Source organism: Anopheles merus, chromosome 3R (assembly GCF_017562075.2).
Source record: "Anopheles merus strain MAF chromosome 3R, AmerM5.1, whole genome shotgun sequence".
NCBI lineage: Eukaryota > Metazoa > Arthropoda > Insecta > Diptera > Culicidae > Anopheles > Anopheles merus.
Window position 1 is genome coordinate 47,428,857 of NC_054084.1, and position 13,707 is coordinate 47,442,563.

The 13,707-nt window shown below is 38.2% G+C and overlaps 3 protein-coding genes across 3 annotated transcripts; 1 reads left to right on the forward strand and 2 right to left on the reverse strand.

Annotated features, from left to right (window-relative positions):
- Positions 1 to 629: 629 nt before the first annotated feature.
- LOC121597128 (larval cuticle protein A2B-like) lies at positions 630 to 1,264 on the reverse strand. Its single transcript, XM_041922672.1, has 2 exons — positions 1,152 to 1,264; positions 630 to 1,089 (listed from the first exon to the last, which is right to left on the reverse strand). Exons 1-2 carry the CDS (start codon positions 1,161 to 1,163, stop codon positions 694 to 696), a joined length of 408 nt encoding a protein of 135 aa, XP_041778606.1. The 5' UTR covers positions 1,164 to 1,264; the 3' UTR covers positions 630 to 693.
- Positions 1,265 to 2,030: 766 nt separating this feature from the next.
- On the forward strand, positions 2,031 to 2,653 carry LOC121597129 (larval cuticle protein A2B-like). The gene is made up of 2 exons (XM_041922673.1): positions 2,031 to 2,120; positions 2,193 to 2,653. Exons 1-2 carry the CDS (start codon positions 2,109 to 2,111, stop codon positions 2,586 to 2,588), a joined length of 408 nt encoding a protein of 135 aa, XP_041778607.1. The 5' UTR covers positions 2,031 to 2,108; the 3' UTR covers positions 2,589 to 2,653.
- A 9,753-nt stretch (positions 2,654 to 12,406) lies between these two features.
- Positions 12,407 to 13,700, reverse strand: LOC121595759 (pupal cuticle protein Edg-84A-like). Its single transcript, XM_041919961.1, has 2 exons — positions 12,996 to 13,700; positions 12,407 to 12,937 (listed from the first exon to the last, which is right to left on the reverse strand). Exons 1-2 carry the CDS (start codon positions 13,005 to 13,007, stop codon positions 12,407 to 12,409), a joined length of 543 nt encoding a protein of 180 aa, XP_041775895.1. The 5' UTR covers positions 13,008 to 13,700.
- Between the last annotated feature and the right edge of the window lie 7 nt (positions 13,701 to 13,707).

Sequence of the window (13,707 nt, forward strand, 5' to 3'; positions counted from 1 at the left end):
CCACAGTTAGAACACTATTGTCTTAGTGGAAATAAAAAAAATCATTTTTAAACACAAAACTACACGATTATTGTCGCACGCTATCAAAAGATTACTACCAAAATTGTTGTTCTCCATTTGGCAGTGGATAGCTCTGATTGCACGAAAATGATTCGTAGAAGTCAGCTAGACTTCCCTAACAAATATGAAAAGAGTGTTTGGCAGAGATTTTCGAGTGTGTGAACCAAGTTATTCATGAATTTTCTAATTTTAATCGAAGTCAATAAACATTATACTGCATGATAAACGCAACAATCGCTTTGTTCATTGTAAAGATAGTCATAATTCATTATCAAAACTAAAATGCTCCGTGCATATACTCGATTACGAGGAGACCTGAAAAAAAACAGCAAATTTCCACCAGAAAGGTAATAGTGTTCAGTTGTTGTATGATTCCTTAATTAAAATGTAAAATACCATTTTTCATCTAAACACTGTTTTACAATTTGAATGACTCATATGGTAGACATTTTAAAATAATCCAGTTATAAATTATCTTATCATACGATGACATAACCAAAATTCATTGGCATAAGTAAGTAAATAATTAAAATAAAAAAAATCAATAAAAACAAAATAACCACAAGTCATTTACGATTTCAAAATATATTTTTTCACAATTTAAGTAGTAAAACAAAAATTTGGTATAACATCCTAGTAGTGATAAGCTGGGTAGGCAACCTTGGCAACCGGGACAGCGACCTTGGCGATAGGAGCAGCGTAAACCTTGGCAATGGGGGCAACGACCTTGGCGACTGGAATAGCAGTCTTCACAGGCTCACGGCGAACGACGGCGTTGAATCCGTTGTGCTCATCGGCGGTGTATTCGACCACTCGGCGGTAGCCATCAGCATCAATCAGAGTGTACTGTCCGACGACGTTGTCACCGTGACGCTCCTCGTGCTGGCTCTTGATGTCTCCGGTATGATCATCATGCACGGAGTACTCGAACTGGTACTCGGCCGGAGCATGCGCATATTCGATATGCTTCACGGCCACCGGAAGTACGGCAGCGCTGGCAGCGGCAACAACAGCGAACAGGATGCAGTACTGAAGAATTTTAAAAAAGGTTATTCAATATTTGTATGGTGTATTTCGATTTACACTCTTACTTTGAATGCCATTTTGAAGGATTAAATTGTGATTTGCAGTAAGAGACTCTGATTTGTACAAGGAGTGCTGTTCGATTGATGCCAATATCGTAATACCACTGTCCTTTTATACTAAGATTTACAGTTCTAGGTATTTATTGCATCACGAAAGTACCGGTACGCCTTGCACTCATACTAAACTCAAACGTTAAACTTGATTCTGGCCGAACCAAGTATCCTTGATCAATTTCTTCAAACAACTTACGTACATAAAGTTCATTTGCTCGCACACCACAATTTCGCGTATATACTAATATTCCCACGAGAATGAGGAATGGGTTGGGGCTACTGCAGATATGTCCAAAGTCACAGCCCCCACTGTGTTGTGTGTGTGTGTTTTTTTTTTGTCGTCGTGCTCTGTGTAGTTTAATTTCATTGCAAATTTTACACACTAATTTCGATCAGACTCTAGCAGCCCCAGCGATAAACGAATCACGGATAAATGAGTAAAATGGACACACCGACAAGGTGACCTGTCTGGTCTGTCTGGTGTCATGTACGCATACCTTTCGTCAGCACGTGACTTTTGTGCAGGAATCGCTACAGCTAGTAGCGTGGTTTCACCCCAGTCAATTGCGAAAGGCGTGGTAAAATCTGCTAAGAGGAAGAGAACATTGCTGTGATATAGTTGAACCTTTGAGTGTATGCGAGGTTTACCACATCTGTAGGATGAAATTGTAACATTTTCGATAAAATGTTGGGTGGGGACACCCCATTTTCGATTTCGCGAATACAATTTACATAGCATGTGGGAGGTATACCGATACTTCCAATCTAAATGGTAAGGTTTGGCATGCAGTTGCATAGAATCTGTAGCAAAGCCGAGTATAAATATTCATGCAAAAGCGAATTCAAGTACCAGTTATCTACCAACTTTCCAGCAGCTCACTGTAAAAAAAAAAAAAAACAAATTAAAAAATGGCATTCAAAGTAAGCACCATTGCTTGTAACCAAATAAACTGATAGAATCTGAATTAACAATAACATCAATTTATTTCACAGTACTGCATCCTGTTCGCTGTTGTTGCCGCTGCCAGCGCTGCCGTACTTCCGGTGGCCGTGAAGCATATCGAATATACGGATGCTCCGGCCGAGTACCAGTTCGAGTACTCCGTGCATGATGATCATACCGGAGACATCAAGAGCCAGCACGAGGAGCGTCACGGTGACAACGTCGTTGGACAGTACACTCTGATTGATGCTGATGGCTACCGCCGAGTGGTCGAATACACCGCCGATGAGCACAACGGATTCAACGCCGTCGTTCGCCGTGAGCCTGTGAAGACTGCTATCCCAGTCGCCAAGGTCGTTGCCCCCATTGCCAAGGTTTACGCTGCTCCTATCGCCAAGGTCGCTGTCCCGGTTGCCAAGGTTGCCTACCCAGCTTACCACTACTAAGTTGGTTGAAAAATGTGTTGATAGTAAGTTGGCTAGTTCAATAAATAAAATCCTGTTGTAAATTATATCGACTCTTTTAAAACATGTTGCTATTACTCATTTTACGACTTCGAGCATGCATGTATTACAAACCTTGCTTCCTTTGTAGTTTGTAGATTGTATCAAAGTCCTTCAATGAAAAATAATACCAATTTGATAAAAAAAACTATACAGCAGTTTTGACGCTAACAGTTTTTACAAATCAAACACTGTACCACAAGCATCAAGTTGACCCGACCAAGGATTGATTATCTCACCAATGGTTATGGAATATCAGTAATTTGATTTGTGTACTTGTAGCACCAACGCCAGTTTTCTGCGGGGAAGACTAGGTCATTGAAAATACAGTCAGAATTCAACAGTTGACGCTTTTTAGTTGGCATGCTTTTAAGTTGAACGCTCGATAGTTGGCTGACAGTTCAATTAAAAAGCATGCGTTTGTATGGGAAAACTGGTTTTTGATTTTTTTTTCAAAAATCTCATGGCCTGCCAAGAAAAGTTTTTTGTATGGAAAAACGTGCCAACTAAAAAGCACATATTCAATAGTTGGCAGGGAATCGAAGTTCAACCAATGAGTTCGGACTGTAGTATAGTTTCGGACTGTATCACGTTGACGACCCTACATAACACAACAAATAATTTAATGACTTGAATCCATTTAGAATAGACCAATGAAGGTTTTTATTAAAATAATAACATTATAGGACTATTTAAATGTATTTAATGCGTATATAATAGTATGCTCTGTAAGCACCTTCTTTCAACTCTAGAATCTCCGGTTTCGCGGTATCGGACATATGCGGGTTTCTAAATTTAACTCATCAAATGTCAAATCAGTACAATTTGCTTCAACTATTGTCCATTGCAGCATAAATTGAATTTTTGCTAGAAATGTTAAATGCCAAAAATATCAGAATTTTTTACTCGAATCTTTTTAAATGAATGATAAAGTGTATAAAAGTACTAAATTTTATGAAAACTACCGAGTTTTCAAATTTATTTTAGTTAAAAACGTGAAATTCGACATACGCGGATACTCGAGTTACGCGGATTCCTCGGGAACGCAAAAACTGCGTATCTCGGTTCTTGCTGCTCAATTGTAATGAGGAACAAATACGATAAAAACTTGCATGTATTTCCATTATGTATGTATGCATGTATTGAATATCTGCTAACATTTGGATAAGTGTTGTATAATCGTATAAGCTAATGTAAGCTACATAGACAACATTCACTTGTAGGCCATTTTGAATAAAATGCATGATAACAGGTGATATCCAAGGTAACATTTATAACAATTATAACAACAAAAGGTGATAACATTTATTTTACAATTTGAAGCATAAAAATTACAAAAAAAAGATATTAAAAACGTGTTTCGGATACGGTAATTGTACCCGTTCAGGTAGGGTAAACGTAACACTATACCAACAGTGCACATTGGGCAAACGCCTGTATAAAAATCGAAAAACCAACTTCATCGCAGGTGAACACCATAATCATTTTCTTAAAATAGATACTTAAACTTAGTTGAAACCAATTCATTCATTCATTCTATTTCACGTTTTTATCTTAAACTTACTGAGATATAGGCCATCAAAGTGTAAACTTTGTGTTTTTTGTCCCAAATTGGAGCTATTTTTCGACCGAACATAAACCGTCATATTTTAGTGTATGATGCTTAGATTTTAATAATCAACGTGTTATTGAAAAGGTTTTTTGTCATAACTTGATGTTATGTCTGAATATTTTACAAAAACTTGTTTTCATTCAGCTGTCAAATCGGCATAGTCAGACGTGTTTACGTATAGCTCCGTGATTTATTTTCCGTATTTCGGTTATTTTAACAAACAATCAGTTTTCTCTAAGTAAAAAGTTGTGTAGTGGGCTTGCCCACAACGTATTATACATACTTTTAGCATTTGTGCTGGTTCTTCTTCAGTTGCTCGTCGGTCGCATCACCCGCGTAGTGCGTCTATTAACCGGTCAAGGCATCGACCTGTGGATTCCTTTTCAAAATGGAGCATACTTGCAATTCTTGCGCAACCGAGATCACCGAAGACCTGATTAGCTGTTATATTTGCAACTCACCGTTCCACATCCGCTGTTCGCGCATTCCTGAGAATGCACTGAAGCTAACCAACGAATACCATCAACTCCACTGGTGCTGCCTGGCGTGCAACAATGTGATTATTAATCCTCGCACTAAATACATCAAACAAGCTTTGGCCCAGTCGAGCATACAAACAACAATGGATGCCGTTGCCAATAGTCTCAAATCTGCACTTGAACCTCTAGCAATAGAAATTCGTACTGGTCTATCGCAGCTTAATGAATCGCATAAGAGAACACCACTGAGCAGTCACCCTCCTGCCAAATTGCGCAGAGTTTTACCAGCGAAGAGATTATTCTCCGAGTTGGTCAGTGCTACAAACACTTCACCTGCTATCTCGCTTGTCGCCAAAAGAACAACAAACATCAATAATAACAATATCAACAATAACATAGCCGTACCGTCACTTGCTGAGCACAACAATATTAACATCACAAATAACATCACTTCTCGCCAGCCAATTGCTATTTATGGCACGGATAACGATTCTCCAAACCTTCCAACCGTTCAAAACCGCTTTGTACCCAAAATGTGGCTTCATTTAGCTAACATTGCTCCTGGCACTTCCTGTGAACAAGTCGTGGAATCTGTGAAACGACGGCTGGCCACAACCGATGTCATTGCATTTAGCTTAATGGGCAAAAATTTCGACACTACTTTGGCTAGACCGATGTCGTTTAAGGTTCGCATCCCGGCTCACCTTCGTGAAACTGCGTTATCGTCCTCGGTCTGGCCTTCTAATCTACGTGTACGTGAATTTATACTACGTGATAACCGTCCAGCCTCATCCCATACTTTGGCTTGTCTCACACCGATGAATGCACATGAAACCCCACTTCAAAGCAACAATGCAGTGCCTATCGATAATATTCCGAAACCGGCAGAGCAAACCATCAATGAAAAGCCAAATAGTTCATCACCTAGTAATGTACAACCAATAGTGCGCGATATGGAGCATTCACCTATCCCAGCTGATCGTACGGCTCAAAACAATGACGTTCATCACGAACACAGCTCATGAAGCTTACGCACACAAGAAGCATCAGCCAGTCGCTATTCGCACACTAACACTTCATGTAATGACCACGCACGCACTAACACAGCAACTCACTTGAAAATGTTTTCAGTTTGCGATATTAAAAACATTTCACATGCCAAACCGACTGACACTGCTTTGAAACCATGTGATATACATTTTCACTACCAAAATGTTAGAGGACTACGTACCAAACTCACAGAATTCGGATTGAACACATTGGACGCTAAATATCAGATAATAATACTCACCGAAACCTGGCTTGACAATTCAATTCCATCATCGCTACTGTTTGACCCGGGCTATTCGGTGTATAGATGTGATCGTAGCTTGTCTAATAGTATGCATACTCGTGGTGGTGGCGCACTGATCGCATGCTCATCCTTATTGAACACCCGTGAACTCACTCTACCTCGTAACTCACTTGAGCAAGTGTGGGTTACCGTTCGCCTATCTTCTTGCACGATATTCATCGGGACTGTTTACATTCCTCCTAATCGAGCTAACGACACAGATACTCTTACATCTGTGATTGAAAGTGTAAGTGCAATAGTAAACCATGCAAAAACTAATGATCTAATATTTTTGTTTGGAGATTTTAATTTTTCGGCAATATCGTGGTCACTATCACAACAAACATTTGGTCACTCATCATCGTTCGCGCACTATGTGGCAAATTCATCATCTTCGGTCAGATCCCGGTTTTTGGATGAAATTAACGCTAGCGATCTTTATCAAATAAGCTGTATCAAAAACTCGCTTAACCGGCAGCTCGACTTAGTATTCGCAAATTTTATTGCCGCTCTCTGGAGTTTTCGTAAGAAACACAATAGTACAAATGTGACACCTAAATTGATTTTCCACAATGACCGAGCTGGTTCAACTGCTTCAGACATTTGTGATATATTTGCGTGTAGATTCGAGGAGGCATACACAATCTCAACTACGGACGACAATATTATCACCAACGCTTTAATTAATACTCCTAATGATGTCATCGACCTTAATTTAACTAATATATCGCAAGAATCTGTTCTAAATGTGCTCAAAGCAGTCAAGCCCAAAGCTAGTCTTGGCCCAGATGGTATTCCTGCCATCATTCTCAGCCGATGCTGTGAGTCCATTGCGCCGATCTTCACCAAAATTTTTAATTTTTCACTGCAACAAGGAGAATTCCCTCTATTTGGAAGAGTTCATGGATTGTCCCCATATTTAAAAAAGGTGACAAGGAAGATGCAGCCAACTATAGAGGCATAACATCACTCAGTGCTGGAGCCAAAGTTTTTGAGAAAGTGATCCAAACAAGTTTACTCACGGCTTCATATCACTATATTAGCCCTCAACAACACGGTTTCGTTCCAAAGCGATCGACGATTACTAACCTTGTTGACTTTACATCACAATGTCTCCGTAACATGGATAGCAGGATGCAAACAGATGCAGTTTATATGGAATTAAAGGCTGCTTTTGAAAGCATCGATCACAACATCCTTTTAGCCAAGATGAATAAGTTGGGACTTGGGCGAAATTTAATATGCTGGTTAGAATCGTACCTTGTCAATCGATCGTATGCTGTATCTTTCTCACGGTGCCATTCAAGGTCTTTCATTGCATCATCTGGTGTGCCACAAGGTAGCAACCTGGGTCCACTACTGTTCGTACTGTTCATCAACGACCTATCGTATGTAGTACCAGCAGCAAATCATTTAATGTATGCAGATGACATTAAAATCTACATGACGATAAAAAATGACACAGACCACTCCGAGCTACAACAATACCTTCTCGATTTTCACCAATGGTGCAATCGAAACCACCTGAGCCTCTGCATTCAAAAATGCCGAGTCATTTCATTCACACGAGCACGAGAAATTAAGAACACCAGCTACACAGTTAACGGTTTACCAATAGAACGCACTAATGCTATGAAGGATCTCGGAGTCATACTTGATTCAAAGCTGTCTTTTGACCAGCAAACAGACGAGGTGATTACCCGAGGTAATCAATTGCTTGGCATGTTGTTTCGGATAACAAGAGATTTCAAAGACTCAGTCTGCATCAAAGCGTTATACTGTGGTATTATCCGCCCGGTACTCGAATACGCCTGTGTCGTCTGGAAGCCCTCAACCCAAAGACTTTCTAGGAGAATGGAATCGATACAGCGTCGCTTATCCCGATACGCAACACGCTTGTTACCTTGGCCACCTGGCAGTCAGTTACCACCTTATGAAACGCGACTTCTGCTCCTTGGACTGCAACCGCTCCACATCCGACGCCGTACCGCACAACAACTATTTGTGGCTGGTTTACTGTAAAGTAACATCGACTGTCCTTCTCTACTCCAGCAGTTAAACTTTTACGCGCCTGCTGTTCAGCTTCGCTCTCGTCCGTTACTTGCCCTGAACCGTAGTCGAACTGGATATGGATCTAGAGACCCCCTCAACTCCATGATTAGGGTGTTTAACGAAGTTCGTCATTTGTTTGATTTTGGAACCTCAGTGCAATCCTTTAAAAACTGCCTTAGAAGCGAATTATTAAGATGATCTTACTACTTATTTTAATCTAATATTAGACTTAAGAACATTCACACGGATCCATTGTTATCCATTGAACGAGTAATAAACAAATTAAATTAAACAAATTTTAAACTTCATAAATGATTGAAAACCAAACATCCCTGCTGAATTTTTGGATATTTTCATTTTGGAGAGTGATTTTTTTTTTATGATTCGAACTCGATTTCACTCGTGAGTCGTATATCATAAGAAAGATCAACATTTTTCCTACATTTTGTCGTTAAAACTAGCTGCGACCATCTGCGACCCCGAAAATTATTAAACTTTTTCTTGAAAATAGCGCGAGCGATTTTGACGTGTTGTTGTATGAGCTATTAACCAGCAGTATCCAACTACCTGTCATAAACGGGCATTTGAAACAAACAGGCAAAAAACAAAGCTGAAAAGAGTAAAAACAGTTTAAAAAAGCTCGTAACATAAGAATCAACTATTTTCCAATCAAACCATAAAAAACACAACTTTTTTAGCGCGTAATACTTTAAAAATTCTTGTTAAGTCAGAAACTTATTCCACCTTCGTTTTAATTCCTAACACTTACTGTTGATGCTGTTAACTGATACGCAATAGTGCAATGTTGTGAGCGATAATTATTAAGTTTTATTCGCTGTCTTGACGATTTTAGTGTAGGACTACCCTGTATAGTAAGAACAATTGTATTGAATGCAAGGACCGTAAAGATATCAGGTCAAGTTATAAGCCCGTTTTGACAGCTAGGTGAAAGAAGAATCGACGAAGAAAACTGACAGTTAGTTTTCCGCGTTTGGCGAACGCTTCAAGTTCTCGAAGGAAAATTTCCATTTTAAATCACGGGCTGTGTTCTAATAAACTAAAATATTCACCCAAATTGATCTCCACCAAATATTGACCATGCAAAACGTAAACAATCCATCAATACATATACAAGCGGAAAACCATCTATTAAAATCGGAGCCCAGGGGAGGGCGGGATCGCCTAAAGCGCTATAACTACACCTCATTATACATTCCACCTTGATTGAATGAAGAAAAACTGCAATAGCACGAGGAATTGATTTTCATCCCGGCGTTTGTATGGCCGTTGCGCACTGTGCAGAGGTGGTATTGCACTAAAATGGGTTCCATACGATAATTTAATAATTTCTTCTTTCTTCTTCTTTGGCTCAACAACCGATGCCGGTCAAGGCCTGCCAACACACTTGTGGGGTTGGCTTTCAGTGACTTATTGATTTCCCCCCATAGCAGGATAGTCAGTCCTACGTATGGCGGCACGGTCTATTTGGGGCTTGAACCCATGACGGGCATGTTGTTAAGTCGTACGAGTTGACGACTGTACCATGAGACCGGCTTTAATAATAATAATAAATAAGTTAATTATTAGTATTAGTATGTAATGTTCTCTGGTCTTTCATGAATGGGTTAAAAGATAAATAGGGCCATTCCGTTGCTTAGTGACTAAAAAATTTATTATTTTACGAATTGTGTCAATTTTTAATCAAATCTTAGGAATGCATAACGAAACTCATATTGTTGTTGTAAATAACCACATACCAACGCAGTTATTTACTTGTTTAGTTTTTATTTAACGTTATTGACTTACAAAAATTCATTGCTTTTTGATCATATTTATGCATTCTTTAATTTTGTTTTATTATAATGCCATTATAGGTACAAAAAACAGGTATGTTCCTATAGTGGTTATAGATATAAAATCAATAAAGACAGGTCATTTAAAAAAAATTCGAGGAATATATTTTTGGCATGTCGTACTGTTTTCACTAAAATAAGCAACAGAAATGTGTTTTCCGTAAGTAATTTACTAAACCACACATGTCAAACATACAGCTCGCGAACCAATTGAATCCGGCCCGCGAAGAACTTTGGCAGTTATTTCAATGAAACTGTAGTAGATTGTAGATTACGAGATAGAAAAAATTGGTGTATTAATTGTTATCTACTGAGAAAGACAATTTCAACAATCAGGCTTAATAGTTCGATTAACGAAGTGAGCAGTAAGTTACTCATAGTGGCTTTATGGGGAGGTGTCCTCGAAGATGATATGTAGTATGTGTTTCAGTTCTTCTTTGCTGGCGGCTCCTCAAAGTCGGACTCATATTTTTCCATATTTTCACCCATTTTCTGACATTGAGACTTTCTGAAAAATTCGGAAACCATGCATGCCACTCGGAATACCATTTTCTTCACTTAATTGATGAGGGTACTCTTTATATATGCTTCTACAAAAGTCAGGTGCGGCCCGCAAGAATATTTTCAACTGTAATCCAGCCCGCGACCCAATACCAGTTTGACATCACTGTAGTAAACAAATGTAAAAAATTCTGTCTGGTTGAGTGAAAAATCGACTACGATTCAAGCACACTTTTCCGGGTGCGGGATGATGACAGGTGTTATGTAGTACATTACTCAATATTTTTATGAATCAAATTTATGTATTGTTTCAATCAAATTATGAAAGAAATCAATAGTATGGATGTGATTCTTGCTATTTATACGAAAACAGCTTCAAAACTAAGTTTCATATATATTATACACTGTTTTTGAGGTATCTTTATTTTCCACCACTAAAGGAACATAACGAAGACGACTATAGGAATCATACCACCATTATAGGTACAACGAATCAGTCACAAAATATGTATTTTGTCGTAAATTTGTTGTATTTGATGGTAAAATGATTGTGATTGCGAAGATAAAACATATTCCAATTGCTATGTGTGTTTTTTCAGGAAGAACGGTCCAAAAAGACCGAATTGTTCAAAATACTGTATTGCTATGTGTTGAAATATTCATACATTTACTTTCCTATGTATCCATTATACACATCTGTATCACTATTGCACCTCTTGCAAATTGCAGCACCATTGGCACATTTACCCAACATGGAAAATAAATTTAATTATTAATTAATTTAATTATTCATTTATTTATTAGAAGTGCTATAACTCATTTAACATAAAAGGGAAGAATACAAAACGATTTTAAAATGCTTCTTTGTACACAAATGGTGAAACCCACTATGGCAGAACGTAATTGTCGAAGGGATACCATACGGATGATGTATTTGATTCCACTTCCACTTCCAATGCTGATTTTTATGTTTACAGATTTCTTGTTTTTACGTTCTAAATTCGAATGGTAAGATTTGTATGCATCATAAATACAGCTTTCTTGGAGTTTCAGCACGTTTATACAGCAAATAAACTCCTCTTTAATCAGTTGTTCGTACATTTGGTAAAACGGGGAAATTATATTAGAAAAAATTATATTACACTCAAATAATGACAGTCCAAGCAAATCATTTAACAAGCGTGAGATGATTTTTTTGTATTTTTTTTTCTTTCAATGTATTGAGTATATTACCACCGCTATTAAGCTTATGGGTGGAAACTTAACCATGTGTAACGACATACAATTGAATTATTCAAAAGACTTCATCTGTGTCACACTAAACTATTTTCAAACGCACGTTTACATCATACCTAATAATGGGGCCCTTTCCGTTTGAAGTTCGTAGGCTGAAATTTCAGCCTGTCAGCTGTTTGCATTGTATAGCAGTTTTCGAGCAGCCATCTAAGTGAGTATAATATACAGGTGGGCTTATCCCAAGGTGTATGAATTTAGAAGGCTGATTTTTATCGCTTCTGATTCTGAATGAAGATTTTAAGAGTGTTTTGAGTATTGGTCAAGCCTCCAGAAAGCTCGTTGGAGCAAAAGTTTTCACTCGTTCTGTCAAAAAGTGATGTTCAAAATTAGTTATAAAAAATGCTGTGAGACCACCTGGACTAAATACACATTGATTCTAGATTCCATCACGTGATCTCTTTAATGCACCTTGGGATAAATATAAACAACACCGTGTTTTCGAGCAGGTACTCGAATCTAATTCTAGCTTTATGGCTAGAATAATCTATACTGAAAATTGGAGGCTAGTTTTTTTTGTGGTTTTGTATGGAGTATTTACATGATTTTAGCCTCCAACTGTCAAACTCCATACAAAAAACTAACTAGAATCGTGAAGGCCCCCAATGTTTTATTATTCTTTACAGTTTTTACATTTTTTAATATTGATAGCTGATATTTCCACTTTTGAAACTGGTATGAGAATGCACAGTGTTACGGTTCTTAGATGTATAAACTATCGGCTCGTTCAACTTGGGGGTTACTTTATGAACCTTCACATAATGTGCCTGTTCGATAGGATGGAAAGGTTCAGTATGATGCTTTATTGGAACCAAAGGTAATGATTTCAACAGCTCTACTACAGGAACTACAGCAGCTTTTGTAGACGAAGTAGTTTCATGGAATCCTTTAATTAGCTCACGACGTACGTTAGCCACAAATCCGGTATCCTTGTCTGAGGAATAATCCACAACACGTCGATATCCATCCGCATCGTTAAGACTGTACTGTCCTGTAACTTTATCTCCACGCCTTTCTTCTTGCTGATGCTTTATGTCTCCGCTACGATCATCATGTACAGAATATTTGAAGTGATATTCGACTGGTCCATACACACCGTAAAGCTGACGCGCTACTGGAAATGCTGCTACACTACTTGCAGCAACAGCCAGAAACACTGCAATGCACACCTTTAATTGAACAATGGTTAGTGTCAAGTAATTTTGAAATGAATGATTATTGCTTTACCTTTTTCATCATGTTAGGTACAATTTCTTTCTTTCTATTTTTAATGGGCAAGAGCTGATGCCTTTTTGCAAATGGTTAATTTTTGCCGGCTGCAAACGATTTTATATCCCACAAACGGAGAGAAAAATTAGATCAAACCCTACCTGTCTTGTCAACAATTCATTTCCAGTATACGCCTTCGCATGTCTCATGACATAACAACTACATTCGCAATACGATTCCTAAATATGCTTAATACTTGACCCACGGTTGACAAACCACAATCTCACTAATATGATCAGAGCCGGATTTTAATCCTGCCTAAAACCATAAACCAGTTTACTAGTTTACAAACAATGTGAGACTCACTAACGAGAAAAAATATTTACATGCAGACTGAGTTTACTCAATTAAGCAGCTGTTTTCAAGTAAATCTATTGCGTCAATGCTATAATTGCCGTTCCAATTAGTAACACCATGCATCTTGCAATATGTCCCTTACAAAAAAACCCTTCCAACTGCATTTGTCACGCAATATGCTATCTGGGCTATTCCTCAGTCGATGTCGTATAAATATGATACGATCAAGCACACAGTTGTCATTTCAAGTAGACAATCTGTAAGACTAAGTTTACCGAGATATTTTTTGCTTTTTCTCGTATCTTTTTTACCTTATCGAAATCATATTGTAGAATGATAATAATGATATTAGGTAGCACACGAAAATCCCGGA